The following is a 22522-nucleotide window of genomic DNA, read 5'->3' as shown; positions in this document are numbered from 1 at the left end:
GAATATCGACAACAGTCATATGAAGTCACAGGAAAAAACAGATCACGATTTGGGTTTACGATTTGCGAGTTATGATCAAATTCGTAAGACAGCTCCGGAACAACACAATCCTGCAAACAGGAATCTTTGAGCGGGATTTCAGATCAAATCACATGGAGTCAGACGTCGAGGTTTATATCACTAAAATGATCTCGTTCTCAAGTTTCCATAACACCTTTCGTAGCTCAAATCCCAGCTCTATAACCATAATAACTTAAGAAGAAAGTAGCAACCCGAGAAAGTTTGCCTAAGAACATGTCAACAAAAAAGTAAAACATGTCAAACGACGTAGTGTAAATACTAATTTATTCAACGTCATTTGACATGTTTCCATCTTCATGTCACCTAGGTTAACATTTTGGTTATATAAAAGGACCAACTCCCAGTTTTTTAATGTCTTCATCATATCCGCCGTATTTTTTTTTTTTTTTTTTGTAAACATAGCAAAAACATATCATAAGAAATGTTGATATTTATTTAAACGCATCAATGAAGAAACTTTGACTTCGATTCAATTCTTTTGCTGAAGGTATGTGCTAATAAGCCTAGTTTAGTAGTTTAAGATCATTTACATTCAAATGATTTAATTATTTGTATAATTTATGGTTTTTTTACTGAATACTCTTTGATTATCTTATTATTTTGACTCATAAGTTTTTAATGAAAAGATTAAAAAGAAAATTCAACTAAATTTTATATTAAGAATCTTTAAAAAAAAAGATAAACAATCCGAATTCATCTTTAGTGTTGAAAATTTATTCGAGATCTAAGATAATCTGATCAGAAAAATGATATATGAAATTTTCAGGTCTAGATCCATATATTTTGATCTTTGAGAAACATGATATTCAGATCCGACTTGGATCTACTTTCAAATTATTTTCTTTATATATATATATATATGTATTATAAATATAATTTATAACAATAATTCTCTTACCTTTCAAAAGATAAGAAAATTGTGGTATTTTTAATTTTAACTCTGATAAATTTGTAATGTTTTAAAATGCTGAATAAGAATCTATAAAAAATGATGAAAAAATTTATATAATTTATTTGGCTATAATTATAAAAAAAATAAAAGTGCAACAATTATATCAAATGTCTTTCAGATTTTTTTTTTTGTATTGTTTTTAATTTTATGGTAATGCCCTTATTGGTGTAGAAATTGGGATCTATAGAAAAAAATTGTAATTAAATAAATTACCACTTTTTGTATTGTTTTCAACGTTTTTATATTAAAAAGTTGTAATGTGGCATATAGAAACAATTTTCTTGTAATTGAATAAAGTGCCATAAAAAAACGGGGACAAAATAAATTTTGACTTGAAATTTCTATAATATAATGGTAAAATGACAAAGATATATTTTTTTGTGTGACTTGTATAATCTGATGGTAGATTAATTAAGAAAACAAATCTTTAGAAGAGGGGAAAAAAATAATCGCCATTTGGTATGTTACATGAAAGTTAATAGATTTTGCATAGTTTAAAGATTATAGATTTTATCATTTTATAATTTTTATTCTTGGGAGAATTATTAAAATAGACCAAAAAACTAGTAAAATATTAAGACAGACCAAATCTTAAAAATTAAATAACTAAAAAATTATGACTGAAAATTCAAAAAATTATTCTGTCATTTAATTTACGAAAACAGTCATATGTTTTCTTTAATGTATGAAGTATTAAAATATAAATATAAATTGTTTTTTTCTTTAATGGATGCATTACAAACTAGTTTGCAGTCAAACATAAATCTTTGTGGCTTCTCGAAATATTGGATTGCAACCAATACATAAAACTTGCTCTTCTTGTTATATTATACTGTGGAATAAATGTTCTTATGCGGTTTAGCCATGGTAACTATCCATCTAGAATAATGAAGAGAGTTGTGGAAGTAGTTCTCTTATGGCGAAGGATATTTATTCTACAGATTAATATAGCATGTTGAGCAAGCTTTATGTCCATTGGTTGCGGTCCAATATTTTAAGGAGCCACAAGAATTGTACTTGACTGCAAACTGTATTGCACCTTCTACTCTAGAAGTTGGAGAGGTCTTCTATGATATATCATGCTCAATCACATGTAACATTATGACTCTAGGATCGGTGGAGATGAACAAGATTTAGAAAGAAAAAAAAAGATTTAGAAAGTGAGCTTTTGTACTTTGGAGAAGCTTCATGTTAGTTCCTAATATTAGGATAGATACCTGGTTTAATTAACCGGTTTAGTATGTTATATAGTTTATGTAGGATTAAGCCTCCTTTCACTTAATCCTACTCTTGTATATAAACTGTGGTAATCACACATTTACAGCTTAATGAGAATTTAGTTTTATTCAGTTAGTATCTTTTTCTCCAAAACTTAATATGGTATCAGAGCGATACAACTGACGAAAGCTTCCGCCATTGATTCTTATTCACTTTTCTTGAGCTCGTTTTGTTCATTGATTCTTCAGCCATGAGTGCTCCTATCACTCCGCTGATCTTTGATTTTGTTTTCCAGCTTTACATCGCTACGATCGAGTATCTTTTGTTTGGGCTCGTGTTTTTCTTGCTTCGTTCTTTTTGATTGACCTAGATTGGTGTTGGTTCTCTTTGATTTGCTTAATCCCAGCTCAATCGTTCGATAATCTTTGATATTTCTTATCAATTTCATCTCTCATTTTGGATATGGCTTCAGTTCCGACCTCCGAGATGCGTTGCCCAACAGATCAATACGAGAATCTGTATTTTCTTCATTCATCGGATCACGCAGGGATGGTTTTAGTTTCGGATTGGCTCACCGCTGGATCTGAGTTTCATTCTTGGCGTCGTTTTGTGCGCATGGCTTTAAATGTCAGGAACAAGCTTGGCTTTATTGATGGAACCATTCCTCAACCTCCTGATGATCATCCTGATGCAGGTTCTTGTTCACGATGTAATGATATGGTGATTACTTGGTTAATGAGCTCAGTTTCTAAGCAGATAGGTTAAAGTTTGCTTTATATGCCTACTGCTTCTGCTATCTGGCTTGATCTTATGTCTCGCTTTAGGCAAGATGATGCCCCTAGGGTCTTTGAAATTGAACAACGGTTTAGTACTTTGCAGCAGGGTTCTATGGATGTCACTACTTATTATACTGCGTTAGTGACTTTATGGGAAGAATTAAAGAACTATGTTGATGTCCCTGTTTGTACTTGTGGCAAGTGTGAGTGTAATGCAGCACTTTTATGGGAGAAATTGCAACAGCGTAGCAGAGTAACGAAGTTCCTGATGGGGTTAAATGAAGCGTATCAACCCACTCGTAGGCATATCTTAATGTTGAAACCTATGTCATCGATTGGTGATGTTTTCCACATGGTTACTGAGGATGAGAGGCAAAAGAATATTCAACCGGCTACTAAAATTGATAATGTGGCTTTTCAAGCTTCTGGTCCTCCTGCTAATGGTGGCTATACTTATGTGGATAATGCTGGTAATGGTAATGGTTCCTTTACATGACCTACTGATAATACTGCTTATGCTGCTTTTTGACCTCACCAGAAGCCCTATTGGACACACTGTAATCGAGTTTGTCATACGGTTCAGAAATGTTTCAAACTCCATGGATATCCTCCTGGCCATAGGAATGCTCAACGTCCTCCAATGCAGCAAATGTCATCACAGTCTGCTATGTCTCGCGCATCTTTTCCAACAGGGCAACGTCCTCAATTTCCTACACAGACTCAGTTTCAACAGCCACAATATTCTCAACCGAGTGCAGTGGTTAATGCAGTGATGAATTCTGCTTCTTATGTTCCTTCTCCAGCACAAACTGCGACCAATCTTGATCTCAGCAGTTTTACTTCTGACCAAATTCAAAGTTTGATTCATCAACTCAGCAGCCAATCCAAAGCTTCAGAGCAACTGTCTTCTTATCTGTCTGCTACGATAACTGAGCATGGTGTTATGGCTGCGACATCTTCTTCTGGTAATGTGACAATTGAGTTTCCCTCTTCTAGTCTTCGTTTTGAAAACCAAATTTTTACTTTTGAACATCAATGTCTCTCTTCCCTTTACTCAGTTTTTCCTAGTGGGAGTTGGATAATTGACACATGAGCTACTAGCCATGTGTGTTCTAATCTTTCTTTGTTTAGTGAAACTTTTCCAGTGACAAGTGTAACAGTCTCACTCCCTAATGGCACTAGAGTTGCTATAACTCACATTGGCACTGTCCATATAACTCAAACATTGATTTTGCATGATGTTCTTTATGTTCCTATTTTCAAATTCAATTTGATAAGTGTGAGTTCTTTAGTTCGACATGATAATTGTTCTGCACATTTCTATACTGATTCTTGTTATATTCAGGACCATACTCGGGACTTGATGATTGGTAGAGGAGTACTAATTCACTGTCTATACATTTTGGAGCATCATGACATTTCAGCATCTGCGAATTCTGTTTCTGCATCTTTCTTTGGATCCTTGCAAGTCGATGGTCGTGTCTGGCATCAACGCTTAGGTCACCCATCCTCTGTCAAGTTACAATACATGTCTGGTATTTTACCTTTGTCACTCTCTAGTTCTTCTCATGACCATTGTGAAATATGTTCATTAGCTAAACAAAAGAAGTTACCATTTGTTTCTCGTAGTAATCTTTCACAATTACCTTTTGATTTCATTCATTTAGATACTTGGGGGCCTTTTTCAGTAGAATCTGTAGAAGGATATCGCTATTTTCTCACCATTGTAGACGATTGTACTCGCATCACCTGGATTTATATGATGAGGAATAAAAATGATGTTCTTTCTATCTTTCCATCTTTTATTAAACATGTTCAAACACATTATAATTATGTTATAAAAGCCATATGTAGTGATAATGCTCCTGAGCTTGGTTTTACTCAATTAGTTAAGGATCATGGCATGATACATCATTTTTCTTGTCCTTATACTCCCCAACAAAACTCTGTTGTGGAACGTAAACATCAGCATCTTCTTAATGTTGCTCGTGCTCTCTTGTTTCAGTCCAATGTTCCTTTGTGTTACTGGTCTGATTGCATTCACACTGCTGTTTTCTTAATCAATCGAACACCTTCTTTGGTTTTGGACAAAATTTCCCCTTATGAAAAGTTTTTTAAACATAAACCAGACTATAGTTTCCTGAGATCTTTTGGATGCTTATGTTATGCTTCTACTTTGGCTAAGGATAGAAACAGATTCACACCTAGAGCTGAGCCATGTGTATTCTTAGGTTATCCATCTGGTTATAAAGGGTATAAGGTCCTTAATCTTGAGATTAATACGATTCATATCACTCGTAACATCTTTTTTCATGAACATATTTTTCCTTTCAAAAATGTTACTCCATCTCTACCTACTACTGATTTGTTTAGTAAATCGATTCTACCATTACCTGTTTCTAGTGAGATTGAATTGATTGATGATACACAATTGTCCTCACCTGCACCACTTCCTGTCTCTGCATCATCATCCTTGTCATCCTCTACTGCTGTTGCTACACCGGATGAGACTGCTACAGCTGCCACATGACAGGTTGCACAACACAATGATAGACCACGACGGCAAGCTAAGGCTCCAGGTTACTTATCTGACTATCATTGCAATCTTACGAAAACCTCTTTTTCTCATCTTACTTCTCTTGATCTTTCTACTCCTGATTCATGTTCTATTGTTGCTCATTTCAATCTTACACAAATTTCTGATACTTTTCCTGATCTAGATCCTCTTGTTGTTTATCCTCTTTCTTATGTTCTTACTTACTCCAAATTGAGTCCTTCGTATCAGTCTTTTGTTCTTTCATGCTCAATTGAATCAGAACCACAGAATTTTAAGCAAGCTATGGCTCATCCTCATTTTCCCAAGGCAATGGATGTGGAGATTGTTGCCGTTGAATTGCTTGGTACTTGAAGTGTTGTATCTTTACCCCCTGGTAAGACAGTGATAGGGTGTAAATGGGTTTATACTATCAAATATAACCTAGATGGATCTATTGACCGTTATAAAGCTCGCCTCGTAGCTAAAGGGTATACTCAGATGAAGGGGATCGATTATATTGATACCTTCTCTCCCGTAACTAAACTAGCAAGTGTGAAACTTGTTTTTGGTTTGGCTGCTATACATGGCTGGACACTTACACAGATGGATGTGACTAACGCTTTTCTTCATGGAAGCTTGGATGAAGAGATCTACATGAGTTTACCTCAAGGCTATACTCCCAAAGGTGGTGCTCCTCTTCCTCCTAATGCGGTTTGTCGGCTCCATAAATCCCTTTATGGTTTAAAGCAGGCTTCTCGCCAGTGGTACCATTGCTTCTCTAGTGTTATTCTCAAAGCAGGCTTCACTCAGTGTCCTGGTGATAATACTCTGTTTGTTAGACAACGATGGACACGATTTATTGCTCTCTTGGTGTACGTTGATGACATCATGATTGCATCTAACAATGATGTAGATTTACATGATCTTAAGGTTGTTCTACATGCTGCTTTCAAAATCAAGGATATGAGAGCACCTAAGTTCTTATTGGGGCTAGAAATTGCCCGTAACAGCTCTGGAATCTCTGTTTGTCAACGCAAATATGCTCTTGATAAATTGGCTTCGACTGGCTTGTTGGCTTGCAAGCCTTGCAGTGTGCCGATGAATCCTAACATGCATCTGACAAAGGACACGGGAACTCCTCTTGAACCGGCTCAGACAACATCATATAGAGAACTCATTGTCCGGTTGCTTTATCTTACCATCACTCGGCACGATATTACCTTTGCAGTCAACAACCTGAGCCAATTTCTCTCTTGTCCTACAGATACACATCTTCAGGCTGCATATCAGATTTGCCACTATATCAAAGGTAATCCTGGCTAAGGCCTCTTCTATGCTGCTAACTCAGAACCTTGCCTTAATGCTTTTTCTGATGCGGATTGGGGTACTTGTCCTGAGACTATACGGTCGATATCTGGTTTTTGTGTTTATCTGGGCAAGAGCTTGATTAGTTGGAAATCTAAGAAGCAACAGGTGACTAGTCGTAGCAGTACCGAGTCGGAGTATCGAAGTATGGCTCTCGCCACTTGTGAACTTTTGTGGTTAAATCAGCTACTTACAGACTTGAAGGTCACTGTTACATCTCCTGCAATGTTGTTCTGCGATAATAAGTCGGCCATACACATTGCGACTAATCCTGTGTTTCATGAGAGGACGAAACACATTGAAATAGATTGTCACACATTTAGAGATCAGATGAAGAATGGCTTCTTGAAGTTGTTCAGTGTTTCTAGTGCGAATCAACATGCTGACATCTTGACAAAGGCTCTTCAGCCTGGATCCTTTTACTCTCTCCTTGGCCGTATGTCTATATCAAGCCTCTTCCATCCTTCACACTGTTCTGTTTCACCGGCTTGAGGGGGGTGTATTAGGACAGATACCTGGTTTAATTAACCGGTTGAGTATGTTATATAGTTTATGTAGGATTAAGCCTCATTTCACTTAATCATACTCTTGTATATAAACTGTGGTAATCACACATTTACAGCTTAATGAGAATTTAGTTTTATTCAGTTAGTATCTTTTTCTTCAAAACTTAATACCTAAGTATTTATTGAGTTAGTGTCCTACATCGAAGATAAAAATTCGCACAAACGAACTGAAAAAGATGAAGAAGATGTTGATGAAGAAGAGTAATCATTATATCATATCCGTTGTAGGTGTTCTTGTAATAGTATTAATCTTATTAAGATAGGGCAAAATATATATTTTTTTAAAGTTAAATTCAGAAGCATAAGTTTGCTTATCATAGGAAGCTTAAACTAGTACTGAAATAGATGATCATACAAAACTGTTTTTAGGGATCTTTGGCTCACATAAGTGGAAATATACAGTAAGAATTCAAGATTTGTGTTTATATATGTTGTCTAACATAAAGAAGAGGCAATTACACATATATCCTGCATTTAGCGATCTTTAGCTAACGTCTTTTATTATGTTTAAATCCTTGATCGACATATTGTGTGCGATAGTGCTTCATGATGGTTAGCTTCGGAAATACCTAAATATAAAAGAACACAACGCAATCCAATCTTATGTGTTAAAATTTATAACAACATTAGTGTTACACTTAAACGGTTGAGCTTAGTAAAGATTTGGTTACAGAAACAAACAAAAAAATGGTTACAGTTGCTACATACTAGAGAGAGAGAAAAAAACAAGAATTCAAGAGGTGATTGTCAAGTAGTACGTTTTGCTTTTCAAAGTAGGTAATTCTGTTTCTATAAAGATCCTCGTAATTTAGACTTAAGAATTCACATATTTAAAAAAGAAACAAAAAAATAAATAAAATGTGATTTCCTCGTGTTTTTCCAGTGCAATCGTACACACAATAATAAAATTAATATATTTTCCACAGACAGATATAAACCACTCATGTAAATAAATTAAAGTAAAGGCCACCGACGATTCGATGCTTCTTCTCTCCTTCGGGCACCTCTACGTAGCTGCCCCAGACAACCCAAAATACTGCCCGTTGAGCTGTAAATCACGTTACACTATACGACATCGTTTTGCGCCTACTAATTTTTTTCCTTCAGGTTCTCTCTCTTCAAACTGTAGTGACGGTGCAATTCTTGGTGATGGCTATATGCTTGTTAAGATTCTTGTGTTCGAAGTTGATGTCACACTCTATCTTCTTGTAGAACTTTGGCTGCACTAACTTCCCCAACACGTAAGCCCGTGACCGAACAATGAAACTGAGCGTCATTGGCACCGGTGCTGGTGGTGCTGGCGGGTCAGGAATAACAACAGGAGCTCCTTTCTTCTTCTTTGGTTTGGGTAGTGGAGCTGGAGGCGCCGGTGGAAGTAAAGTCGAACCACTTCCATATAATGGAATCTTCTCTCCTGTCACATGCACCACCACTGTACTGTGACTATTCCTTGACTGATAAAATTTCTTGATCTGCATTTCACAATCCAAAACCCATTTGGTCATATGATTCATAACAATCGACAAATCAACACTACTATATATTCAATGGAATTGGAGAAAACTTACGGATCCGGAACCGATTTTGATCTGAGAGAAGCTAAGATCAATAGGAGTAGAGGTAACATGAACACCAAAGAATGTTCCAGTGTTCTTATACAACATTCTCAGAGTAGCGTTCATTGTGATCATATCAGTTCCTACACCACCAGCATCTTGACCAGCTTGGACCTTAAGCGTCTCAAACGTTATACTCTGCAAAAAAAATTCCAAATCACCAAAAACTCAAACAGTTCAGCTCAGATCTAACAAATTTAGTATCTAAACTTGACTTTAAACGCTTAAATCTCTAAAGATCTGTTAAATTAGAGCAAGAAACACAAATCTGAATTCAACATTTCAAGATCTGAATCAACTAAGAAATGAGCTAAAATTGAAACTAACCTTGACAGTGATCTTAGGTTTCTGAGGTTTAGCAGCACCGTAAAGAATCAAAGAGAAGAGACCAAAGAGAATGAAGAAACCAACGATGAAAGCCAAAACATAGCAGCGACGAGGAACACCACCGTCTCTATCACCATCATCTAACAAACCTTCTTCTTCAATCACAGCACACTCTTTCCACTGCTTCTCTCCGCCGTGACCTTTCCGTTTAGAACCGTCGTTAGGGTTGACTTTTCTAGATCCAGGTTTCAGAGAGCCTGAGAATCGGCTAGAAGACGATTCGCGAGAGTGACGACCCATAGATGATTGAGAATGCGGAGGAGATCCCATAGGACTAAGCACCGGAGTTGAGTGAAACGAAGTCGCGGTTTTTTCTCCGTCATGAGAGTCGCGTGACGGTGATTGGACATAGTAGACTGGTCTACGTGGAGATCTGGCTGGTGATGAAGCTGCGATGCTTGTTACCTCGGAATCAGTTTTGGCGTGCATGTTTTTTTTTTTTTTTCCGATTTGGGAAGATGGGAGGAGCACGACGAAGAAGGTTTTGGTTCTTTGAGAAGTGTGGGAGAAGAGAGGCAAAAAGAGGAAAGTGTAATAAAAACTCTGAGATGTCTGTTGTCAAAATGAGTGGGACTTTGAAGGCTTTTGTTAATTTTGTTTTTTTTTTTTTTTTACCTAAACGCGTTCGTCATTATATAATTATGCAATATATGATTAGTTTTTTAAATTTTTGACAATGACACAAATTTGTCTTAAAATTATAATTAATATTTGTTTTGACAATAATTGGCAGAAAACATAGGTTTTATTCCACATAAAAATCAGATTTAATCTATAATATAGTTTTAATTTATTCTTAAAGCTTTTTTCTTACTTAACATATATTTTTCAACATAAAAGTTTATTGTCCGAAAGATTTTCCTTTTTCTTTAAACTTTTATTTTTAATTGCTTGACAATTAAGTTTTTCTTTTTTTTTCTTATATTATATATTTTAGTGTGGTTAGTAATTAGAAGAAGGGATGGATATGTACATATGAAACTTTAGTAGATGTGTAAAAGAAGCCTTATCTACTTCGGTACAATTTACACAAGTGTGAAGTTTACAAATTTTATTTTATATAACTTCTCTCAACGGGTTACTTTGTGTTAAAAAAAAAAACAAATGATTTTTTAATGGGAAATTGCATCATATACCCATAAAATGAATTATAATTCACCAACTGACTATTGTAACCACTAAGAATGGATAGAGATTATATTTTCTATATTATTTACCTCTTTAATCCTATTGCATAATTAACAGTTGTCTACTCTCTCTTTCATCTATACCTTGTTGAAGTTGAAAAGACATATGTCTCGCATCCCGCCTGAAGTAAGGGCTGACGTGTTACACCTCTTCGCGGATATTGTTTTACTCTGCTCCGAAAAAAATAAAAGCTCGACGGCGAGGAAACTACTTGCAGAGTCCGAGAGATATAAACGGAATCGAGGTGTTCGCCGACGATTCTTTGAGAAACCAGCGTCAATTGCCATTTGGCGAGGGGGCGTAGTAGTTGTCAGGGTTTCCGATTAGGTGTTTTGTGACTCGTCTCAAAACTAAAACGAGTGTAATATGTGGTTTTCTCCAACTCCACAACGACCGTAATATGTGGAGTATCTGTTTGTCGCAATAGAGTAGTCGAATATTTGATGTCTCATGATTGACCATTCGGTTTAGTTTGAGTACACTTTGATTCCTTATTCCTTATTATTGATACTTTTCGTTTCGTGGATTCGAAACCTGTATGGCTCAATGAATTTAATGGAATGGTTATTGCTGTCCTATTCTATATTAATCGCTATAGTAAACCATGCCATTTTCACTTTTCCTATACTATATACAATGTATGTAGTAACAAAACCTCATAGTGTGCTCAGGTTTTTACTGCCCGTTAAGACGATCACTTAGAGTAGACTTGTTAATTGTTTGGTATGGGTTGGCAAATTATTATCTTGTAGGGTTTAGTGTCAAACATTAATCAATGTTCATGTTTTACATATACTGTTTGATATTAAACTATGTATGTTTCCGATACTAGAATTGGTTCCAGCATGGTTTTACAATTGTTTGTATTGAATGATATAGAGCTTGTATCAAACACAGTTTTGATAAACAGAAGGTTGATACCCCTGCCTTTGACAACACTAAACCCTAGTGAAAAGTAGTCACTAAACCCCAATTGATTAGTGTTTAACCGGTTTTGGTTTGTTTACGGTTTGGCAGAAATGTTTGGATCCACAAATGTTAACATCTACATTTGGGTTGTCAATATATGATCTTGTAGGGTTTAGTACCTCACATAAACCAAGTGTAAAAGTATGGCATAAACTGTTTCATATCAAGGACTATAAGGTTCAAGTTTCTGCGACGAAACTATACAAACATAGGATTGCTGAACAAACGGTTTACTACCCTATATTTGACAACATTAAACCCTAGTACAGAGCTGATACTAAACCCCATATGGTATGCGATGGACCGTTGTCAATTTCGATTCGGTGTAACATACTAGCTTTCGTGAAACCTAACCTGCTCGGGGTTACTAAAAGATGCTGAGACGAAATTAGTGATGGACCTTTCTAAAAAAGTACTTGAATACACTTCCAATTTTTACAGCACCGTTAAGGTGACCTGACTACTCTATGTAAGGAAGAAAGAACAGGTTCGTCTTTGCTCTGTAAATTAAAATTTGAACTGTAAATATTAACTCACAGTTATGTTAATGATTTGACATAATTTCATTTAAGCTTGGTCACTAGAAACATAGCCGAGTAGCATGCCATGTCCACTCTAAAAACCACCACCTTGCATGTGCGTGTATGCCACTTGGACCTAAAATGGTAATCTGGATTAAGTGTGCTATATTCTTAATATGTTATCAGAAATTGGTCACTACGCAAATTCACCCTTTTTTAATCTTTGATACACGACATTAATAAACAATTATATAGATTGTCGGTCATTGTTCAGATGGCAAAATTACAATGAGTCAGTCCGTTTATTGCAAATGGAGAGTTTCGGGTCCGTTTATTAAATATTTGATATTTTCAAGTAGATTAATTCAGGCATGCCATATAATTTAAAAACAATTTAGTTGTTGTGTAGCTTTCATATGATCATGACTAATTGACTTAATGAAACAAATTAAATTAAATTAATTTAAATTCAAATTCAGTTTTTTTATATATGAATTACGAGGTTAAAATTATCGATTATTAATCATCCGAATTCTTTAATCTACTGACAAAAAAAAAAGAAAAAAAATAGTCAAAATTATATAATTATCAGTTTGCTAAAAAAGAAGGCAAAAAATTATTTTTGAAGCACCGACAAACATAACACCAAGTCTGAAAAACATGACTGGACTGTAACATTTGAAAGTCATGACTCATGTAAAAGATGACTGAAATCAACCCATAGATAGTCTAATCCACGTCAGATTAAGGTTAATAAACTTTACTATTCTTAAATGGGTTATAAACACTCTGAGATAATATATATATATATATATATATTGACACAATCTTATAGATGTTTATACTGTTGTTAAACACTTGATAATTCATAGAAAGAGTATCTAAACCTAAATAACATAAAAGTCCAATAGAATCTTTAATCAACAGTAAAGTTTGAATTAATTAATACTATTAACGAACAAGTGGATTTAGAATTTTACTAACGGAGAGTTTCCATGGAAGAAGCAAAGGACAAAGAGTTTTTTATTCCATTTCTATGATAGTGGAAGGTAGAATACAGCCACACTCCAGTTGGCGGTACACAATACTTCTTTTCTTTTTCTTGTCCTTACCCTTTTTTTGTTCTCTGTTTACCAAAGAATATACGTATATCATTTACCCATTGTCACGTTTCATCATTTACAACACACACACACATATATATATATATATATATCAATACAATAATATTTATCATTAGCTTACACACTGGATTTTAGTTACATACTTATCCTGTTTGCAATAACTTATTGAAATAATATATACTTACATTTTCAAAAAGTATATCTATCAAAATACACTGATAAACATTAAAAGAGCACATTACCAAATTACAAATTACCTTTCACATAGGAAAAAAAAATCCATATTGTTGTTCATACAACTTTTAGTTACATAATACTTCTGTTTGGAAGAACTTATTGAAATAATGTTAACTTGTATTTGGAAAAAAATATATATCAAAATTCACTTATGAACATTAAAAGAGTATACATTAAAAATGCGACTTTATAACAAAAACCAATATTTAAAACATGTTATGTTAAAGACCATTTATGACATTGCAGAGGATTATGAGAGAAAAATAAAAATAAGACGAATAATACCATTTAACTGCAAAATTTATGTAGTCAAGTTTATAAAATTTAAATAAATTATATAACAAATCAAAACCCTCGCGAGAAGGAACTTAAGACTATCTTTAAAATTTTGAATGTAATATGACCGTAAAACCTTTTACACAATTTGTATAAGCGTTATATTGTATATTATTTTTGACATCGTTTGATTGATTTGCATTGTTTGTATATGAATGATAAAGTCGAAAAATGGCTAATTATTAGAGGGCTGTCAGAAGAAAGATTGCGTGAACTTCTAGAGGAAAAAGATGATGTACGTTATGTCTCCTTCTTCACTATATCATATGTTTGCATTTTCTGGCCGACTAAACTATTGCTTGCTCGGATAATTCCCAAGTTCAGTTTTAGGAAGTCATTTTCTTGTTTCTTTGTATTGCAAATTTACAATTGATGAGGAGATATAGCTTTGGTAGATTTTGAACTCAATCTATTTTTGTTACTATATAAACTCTAGTCTCTAGTCCACGTACCTTTTTTCCTTGGTTTCCAACTTGATTCTATTAGGTCACAAAGAAGATAGACTTGAGTGATTTCTACTTCAACATTGGAAAAATGTGAAATTTAAAGCTCCATATAACAAAGATAGAGAGGGAATTATCAAGCAAAGCTAGACATGCCATCGGAAGAAGATATTGCGAGTCCAAGCAACGAGACGACCAAGGAAGTGGAGACTAATTAATTTCAGATCATATGATGATGTTGTTTCGACTTGTGGCGTGTTCTATGAGAGAGAGTGGGTGATGAAGCCTGGTGGTCTTGTTCACCACAAATGCAAGACTTTCAATCGAACCAAACCGGCAAGACCTACATTGCTCTTCATTTTCGCATGCATGGCTACTTGATGTTCTGGTATGATGCATTAATTCAACTTCTTTTGATTGCAATTTAGGTTCTCTTGTAGTAGGATAAATTAAGAATTGTGTGCATAGCTGAACGCTACAATTGATGATAATGTAGGTAGCTTACTAGTCTCTTGACCAAATACTAGTATCGTTGATGATATGATATGGTAACTAATTTTGTGCATAGCTTCATCCTTATGGTGTTAAGATTGCTTTTAAGTGAAATGTAAAGATTAAATCAGCAACTTAAGCTACGTAAATTTTATTCTTGTGCTAGTAATAACATATCAAAACATGACTACAACACTTAAATGAAAGAAAATTGTCGTCTTCTTCTTTGGCCTCTTTTTATTTCAGCCGCATTTTGTAATCTTGAATTGTTGCATTTTATATTATATTTACGAGTATTGAGAGTTGATTATGTAAAAAGAAGTTGAAGTTCAAATGATAGTCACATGCCATATCAACTAAGATTTGGTTTAAGTATATTGGTGGTTAAATATTTTTTTTATAAAAATTACATGAAATATGGGTTTAGGCCTTGAGGGAACTATTAATAGAAGATTACATTCCTTATTATTCGAATGAAGGGAAAAAATTTAAGCATTGTTATCACATTTAATATAATCTCACTCACATATGAAGAATACCTAAACATTTGGAAACATTTGAGAAAATATAATTGAAATAAATCAATCTATAAATTGAAAAAGGGAGATTCTCAAAAATAGCACAAAAATAAAACCAAAATAATTAATTTTTAATTTTTTATAATAAGGCTTCTAATTTTTGTTTTCTTTTCTTTTAAGCATCTTATTATATAAAGTATGGTCTCAAAAGTTACTAACTCACCAGATCGTCACACGTGTCAATTTTAAAAATTACTAACTTATAAGATCGTGACAAGTATCAATTTTACACAAATTTCTATTGAAAAAAGAATCTCTAAAAAATCAAGAAATAAAAAAATTAGCTATTAACATAATAATGACACATGTCACATATACTGATGAGATGTTGACACGTGTCAAAAAATAACATTAAATCTAAATCTACATAAAATATAAATGTTTATATCTTTAAAAATTCTTAAATCAAAAAGGGAAATTAACAAAACTAATCTATTTTCTATCGTACGCTAATTATATTATATATTTTTTTCAATTAGATTTTGACATGTATAAACAAAAAAATAATTCATTAAGCATTAAACATGTATACTATTATTAATCAATAAATAGTGAATAACAAATTTAAAAAGAATAGCATAAGTTATGTTAAAAGAATTCTTAGTTTTGAAACGTAATAGGACATCTAATTAAGAAAATAACATTATATCTACATAAAAATTATGTTTGTGAAGTAATCTTGCTGCAGTGGTCATTGGTAACTCCAATTGTATAAAACACCATCACTTGAGGGATCGAGTCCCGCTATCTATGAATGTAAGGATTTGGTTAATGAACCGGCTTGTTGTGGCTCAAATGTTGACAAAAAAAATATTATTTGTTTATATCAAAAGCTTTGATCTTTGATTTTTATTTCCGATATAATTTTGCCGATATACTATGTGGGCTTTGATTCGTGAGAGTTCTTCAATGGAAGCTATCAGATGCAATGAAATGGAATCAAAGTATATAAAACTCGCTAATTTAATCGATGATGGAGACATTGATGAAGGTTCCAAAAGTGATTTTACAGTTAGTAGCATTATAAGTTTGAAAGATTAGTCGGTGATTGATGTTTCTGATCAAAATCTAGAGTTTTCTCTTCTGAATAATGTTGATGATTCTGGTACTGAAACAAGAGCTGCTTGATCGAGTAATTGAGAAGCGATTTTCAAATTTGGGAAGTTGGACTGGTAAACCGTTATAAAATTGGTTTCAAACCGGATTTATGTGGTTTTCTATCGGATTTGGTTCGTAAACCGTTTAAACCCAGGTATATGGAGAAATATATGAGAACTTTTGATTCAGGTAGAAATAAGTTTAGAATTTACGATTCGAGAATATTCGAGACGAGGTCATAGTTTTAAGTAGTTTTGGTATAATGCGATACACTTCTGAGGAGCAAATAGGTCGCCGATCCTTAACTTGATAATGGCATATTTCATGTTTTGGATTGTTTATAAAGTGTCTATTTTGTTTATTTGAATTATCTAAGACTTATATATACTATCGTGATTATAATTTTCAGATTTTTATTTTTATTATCTTATATTAATTTTTTCTCAGTTTCTCAACCTTTATTAGGTTGATCATAAATTCATTGTAATAGAGTAGATAACTTTCACTAGTTGTTCATACAAAATATCTTTAGAGTAAAAAAACATTCATGGTTAAAAAAATTATGTCACAAAACAATTTTAGTAATTTAAAGAACTATAATTATGCCAAAATGAAAGTAAAGCAATAAAAAATTTGTTTAATTTGATCATAATATATTTTACAAGTGGTGATAAAGAGCATACTTTAACAATAAAATAATTTTGTAAGATCATAATTTTAATAATAAAAGATAAAGTAAAATTGTACATGCTTACTAATTACTAATTAGATGTTGCTTTGATGAACTCTTTTCATGTAAAATATTTTGTCAATAAGTTGTGTAACGTTTTAAAATTTTGACAATAATAATACTCATAATGATGAGTATTTGACAAAAGTTTTGGTGGGATATAATTTAGGGCAATTGTCATAAATACCACTAAAATTGGTTTTTATTCCAAAAATACCACAATTTATTTTTTTTTTCCAAAAATACCACTAATATGTAATTTTTTCCAAAAATACCACATAATTGAATTAAAGTTCTAATACTAAAAACTAATCCCTAAATTCTAGATACTAAACCCTACCCCTAAAAACTATACCCTAAAACTAAATGTGTCAACCCAAACCTAAAATTTTTTTTTTTACATCTTTAGAAATCAATTTTGTGTTTGTGGTAATTTTGGAAAAAAAACTAAAATGTGGTATTTTTGGAAAAAAACTTTTTAGTGGTATTTAAAGGAATTTCTCTATAATTTAGCTTTAAATTATTGTAATAATTTTTATAATATATTTAAAATATATAAATATAAATCAGTGTATGAAAGTAAATACAAATATGATTTTTTCTAACTAAAAATTATTTATATATTTAATTCAGGAAATATATTTTTTTTAATACTTTTAAAAATTTGTTTTATATTTAGAATTTATTTTTTCAACAAATTTTAAATCCGCACATCGTGCAGGCCCTTATCTAGTGGGTTATAAAGTTTAAAATTATGAATCCTTGTATACAATGACGAGTTTAAATAAAATCAAATCTTTGATGTACTGTAGATATAATTTTTTGGTATTTACAGTTCGAAAATTTGAATAAGATGTTTTAAAAAGGGAAAAACAGAAAACGTCACGTAGTTTTACCAAATCTTCTATCTGGGAAAAAACAACAGGCATGTTTATTGCATTTTGAATGAGATAAAAAAAGGACTCTTTAGAGCAGGCGCGTAAAGAAGAAAGAGCCTAAAGAAGAGCGAAAACAAAACAGACGAATCTCAATCGCCACAGCTTCCGACTTCTACAAGATCGCCGCGTGCAATTTTCTTCTCCGCCGCTCTGTTTCTGAGGTTCGTTGTCTCGTTCATCCATCATCCCTTCTTATTCTACTAGATTCAGTTACATTGCTCGCCAATCTTGAAGGATGAGGTTTAGATACTTCTAATTTTTCATAGGTTTGACTCTATCTGTTCCTTTTGATGTTTCGATGAGTAATATGATAGCGATTCTAGAGAATTTGCAAAGATTTATATGGAAATGAGTGAATTTAGGGGGATTTAAGTGAGAAATTGAGATTCTTGGAGATATTTTAGGGATTTCATGTTATCCATGTCGATGACTGTTGTGTAATCCTATCTGTTTTCTTCGTTATGGTTATACTTCACCCTTACCCTTATTGTTTCTCTATGTTGAGGCTGCAAATTTCAGTTTCAGATACTACAAAGTAGAGAAACATGTCAGTTCTTATTGTGACAAACATAGGGAATTTGATGATTCATCTGCACACGGATAAATGCCCTATAACCTGCACTAATTTTCTCAAACTCTGCAAGTAAGTGTTCTCTTGCGCATCTACCTAAAAAAATATTTCCACTGAGAGTTTTTAACGTACTTATTTTGTTAGGATCGAGTATTACAATGGCTGTCTTTTCCACACTATAAAAGATTCCATAGCCAAGACGGGTGATCCAACAGGGACAGGGACAGGTGGAGACTCGATTTACAAGTACGATTATGTTTATATGGTGCTCATTCGTTAACTTTTGAATCCTTAACTCTGTGTTGCCTTGTATGTGTGTGTGTGTGCGCTGCTGCTGCTGCTTTATCTCTCTAAAGTCAATTTTCCCCCACCTAATTCATGACTTCCCTGACCCATTCCAGATTTCTGGAAGGTGACGATGCTCCGTTCTTCACCGATGAGATTCACCATCAACTGACACACTCAAAGGCTGGCACTGTTGCAATGGCTATGATACGATTCATCATCGTACTACTTAAAGAAGAAGAAACAAACTGATGACGTGGAGTAGAGCAAAGAGTGAGGTTTTGCCGTTGCAGAATGAGTTTAAAAGAGCCTTGGAAGCTCATCTTCTGGATTATGTTGAATATTGTGAATGTTGGGCAAGCGATGTGCTTGTGTTTGGAGAGGTGAGCTAGTGATGTGCTAGAGTCTCTCTTATGGTGTGTTGAGCTGAGCTAGTGATGTGCTAGTCTCTCTCTGTTCTTATGTTAGTTGTGCAATTGGAGTCAGCGGTATCATAAAACTTAACAGGCTAGTTCTGGAGAAAATCTGAATGCTTCCCAGGTTAACCAAAATCTTTTGCTTGAATTACCAAGTTTTTATGCTTTAGTTCTGTGGATCAACTTTTGCGGTGCCCTATGTCCTCAATGTGATTTCTCCGTTTTCTTTTCAGTTCTATATCACACTTTGCGATGATCTAGACTATCTTGATGGGAAACACACTGTAAGAACAAATCATTAATGATCTGCCTAGTCTTTGTTTTGTGTGTATATATCAGTTACCTATATAGTATGCTCTATCTTTCAGGTGTTTGGGAAGATTGTCGAGGGGTTTGAACTTTTGAATACGATAGCCGAAGCTTCTGTTGATGCGAAGAACAGACCACATAAAGCCATACAAATACTGTTCACATTCGTACTTCGAGATCCATTTGTTGATCCGCCACAACTGGCTTGAATGATACCAGATGCTTGTGCGAAAGAAGAGGTCATAGATGACGAGCGATTCGAAGATTATTGGGTTCCAATGGATGAAGAACTTGGTCCACAGGAACTGGAGGAGATTATCAACCAAAAGGCTCCCCAATCAAGTGCTTTTGTACTTGAAACTGTAAAAATCGCTGATTCAGTTGCTCTTTTTTTTTGATGTTATGTCAAATTATGTTTAATGCTTGACTTCGTATTGCTGTTGCAGATAGGAGAAATCCCCGAGGCTGTGGATCCTGACATCTGGGGTCTGAATCATGTGACTGATGTAGGGATTTTTCATGTTTAAATTTGTAAAGCAAAGCTTCCTATCCTCTGTTTGTAACATTTTGTTATTTTTTTGTTGTCCCATGTAGGATGAGCGCCTCAACTCTTACTTTGAACGTATAAAGAAAATAGAGAAAGAAATAAGTGAGCTTGCAGAAAATATGAACAATCTCTGTGGTCTGCTCTCACTCTTTCTTGCTTGGATTTAGGGACTTCTACTTAGTACATGACTAAAGTGAAGTTTTCCCTTTCATTTGTAGTTAGCAAGGATTTTGACAGTGATACTGGGTTAACTCTTCCCAATCAATGGGATCTCGTATCTGATAAGCAGATGATTGATGAAGACCAACCTCTGCTTGTAGGTTTTTCTTCTTCTCAATTTTGCTTTCTCTCTCCCATAAAAAAAATAATGGATTAAACTAACCGTTCTTTTCCTAAGGTTGCTACATGCACACACATAATAAGACCACACAAGTATGTCATTCATATCAACAAAATTGGAAAGGTAAACAATATACCTAGGTTGCTGTTGCTGCATGACCAATTGTGTGTTGTAGAACCTTTTGGTGTTTGGTTTATTACTGATAGAATCATATAAGTTTTTTTTTAACTGCAGTTTATTGTTGGACTTGGCGATAAAGTTTCTCCCACTGACATTGAAGAAGGAATGCGCGTGGGGTATGTTTCGCTCTGTGTTGCTTCAAAGAAAACCCTCTTTGTCGCTGTAAATTTCTCATGTGGATGAAAACTTACGAGAACGTTATCTCTCTGATCTGTACTTGCAGAGTTGATCGAAAGAAATATCAAATTCAGATTCCTCTACCTCCAAAGATTGGTCCTAGTGTTACCATGATGACGGTTGAAGAGAAACCAGATGTAACTTACAGTGATATCGGTGGCTGCAAGGAGCAGATTGGGAAGATTAGAGAGGTATGTCGGGCTTAGATTTTATCCGGTGTCCTGATCTTCTCGTTTTAACAGATAGAGTTGTAAACTTTTACGGTTGTGGTATAGGTTTTCAAGGAATAATTGTCAAAATAATATTGTTTTCTTTGTTTATTGTATAGGTCGTTGAACTGACAATGCTTCATCCAGAGAAATTTGTGAGGCTTGGGATAGATCCTCCCAAGGGTGTTCTTTGTTATGGACCTCCCGGCACTGGAAAAACCCTTGTGGCTAGAGCTGTGGCGAACAGAACCGGTGCTTGCTTTATCAGGGTTATTGGCAGTGAGCTCGTTCAGAAGTACATTGGTGAAGGAGCTAGGATGGTTCGTGAACTGTTTCAGGTAGTTAGTTGTAAAAATTCCTTCTGTCCATCTCAGTTTTTGTCTTAGCTAATTGTTTGATACTCTGCTTTCCAGCTGGCGCGGTCAAAGAGAGCTTGCATTTTGTTCTATGATGAAATTGATGCCATCGGTGGGGCAAGGTTTGATGACGGTGTAGGCGGTGATAACGAAGTCCAACGTACTATGCTTGAGATTATGAATCAGCTTGATGGGTTTGACGCACGTGGTAACGTCAAGGTTATTATGGCAACAAACAGGTCAGTCCGCAATCCCGTTACCAGCGTAAACTAAAATACACAAAAGCACATTGTAGAGCTTGACTTGAAAACTCATATATCTGTTATTCACCCCCAGGCATGACATACTGGACCCTGCTCTTTTACGACATGGACGTCTTGACCGCAAGGTTGAGTTTTGTCTGCCTGATCTGGAGGGAGAATACAGATCTTCAAGATTCACACACGAACCATGAGCTGTGAAAGTGACATCCGGTTTGAACTCCTTGCTGGTCTCTGCCCAAATTCAACAGGTAAGGATCCCAACCATCAAAGACCTCTCATACTTTTTGGGGGTCTTTTTAGATTTTTCTTTTGAATTGAGTTTTGTTAATCTGTCTTGCAGGAGCTGATATCAGAAGCGTATGCATAGAAGCAGGGATGTATGCAATCGGAGCTAGGAGAAAGGCTGTGACTGAGAAAGACTTCCTGGACGCAGTGAACAAAGTGGTTAGAGGTTATCAAAAGTTCAGTGCAACTCCAAAGTATATGGCCTACTACACATAGAGAAAAGTCAAAAAGTCAGAAAACTTATCATTTCTGTCCCTCGACCTCTATACCTTCCATCTCTTTTGCAGATTTTTTTTTTTTTTTTTTTAGAATATGGAAACATAAGTCACAGTAAATCAGTGGAACTTTAAACATAATACAAAGAGAGAATTTGATAATAAAAAAAAAAATACAAAGAGAGAAAAACATGAGTGCATAATGTGACACTGTTACA

At 34.3% G+C, this 22522-nt stretch overlaps 2 protein-coding genes and 1 pseudogene across 3 annotated transcripts; 2 read left to right on the top strand and 1 right to left on the bottom strand.

Moving 5' to 3' along the window:
- Positions 1-2713: 2713 nt before the first annotated feature.
- On the top strand, positions 2714-3523 carry LOC147947632 (uncharacterized). Its single transcript, XM_087507372.1, has 2 exons — positions 2714-2982; positions 3076-3523. The coding sequence occupies exons 1-2, from the start codon at positions 2714-2716 to the stop codon at positions 3521-3523; spliced, it is 717 nt and encodes a 238-aa protein (XP_087363498.1).
- Positions 3524-8323: 4800 nt separating this feature from the next.
- LOC104777627 (uncharacterized) lies at positions 8324-10130 on the bottom strand. Its single transcript, XM_010501907.3, has 3 exons — positions 9438-10130; positions 9063-9248; positions 8324-8966 (listed from the first exon to the last, which is right to left on the bottom strand). The coding sequence occupies exons 1-3, from the start codon at positions 9924-9926 to the stop codon at positions 8613-8615; spliced, it is 1029 nt and encodes a 342-aa protein (XP_010500209.1). The 5' UTR covers positions 9927-10130; the 3' UTR covers positions 8324-8612.
- An 8047-nt stretch (positions 10131-18177) lies between these two features.
- On the top strand, positions 18178-22494 carry LOC104777625 (26S proteasome regulatory subunit 7A-like; annotated as a pseudogene). Its single transcript, XR_015594384.1, has 16 exons — positions 18178-18312; positions 18671-18794; positions 18867-18968; positions 19124-19547; positions 19657-19707; positions 19792-20094; positions 20179-20238; positions 20327-20414; positions 20498-20595; positions 20677-20742; positions 20854-20915; positions 21023-21167; positions 21305-21523; positions 21599-21780; positions 21878-22052; positions 22145-22494. The product of XR_015594384.1 is annotated as a 26S proteasome regulatory subunit 7A-like (transcript).
- The last annotated feature ends 28 nt before the right edge of the window (positions 22495-22522 follow it).

The sequence above is a fragment of the Camelina sativa genome, chromosome 3 (genome assembly GCF_030686135.1).
Source record: "Camelina sativa cultivar CO46 ecotype springtype chromosome 3, ASM3068613v1".
NCBI lineage: Eukaryota > Viridiplantae > Streptophyta > Magnoliopsida > Brassicales > Brassicaceae > Camelina > Camelina sativa.
The sequence above is the reverse complement of the archived record's forward strand: the minus strand, read 5'-3'. Positions and strand labels throughout refer to the sequence as shown.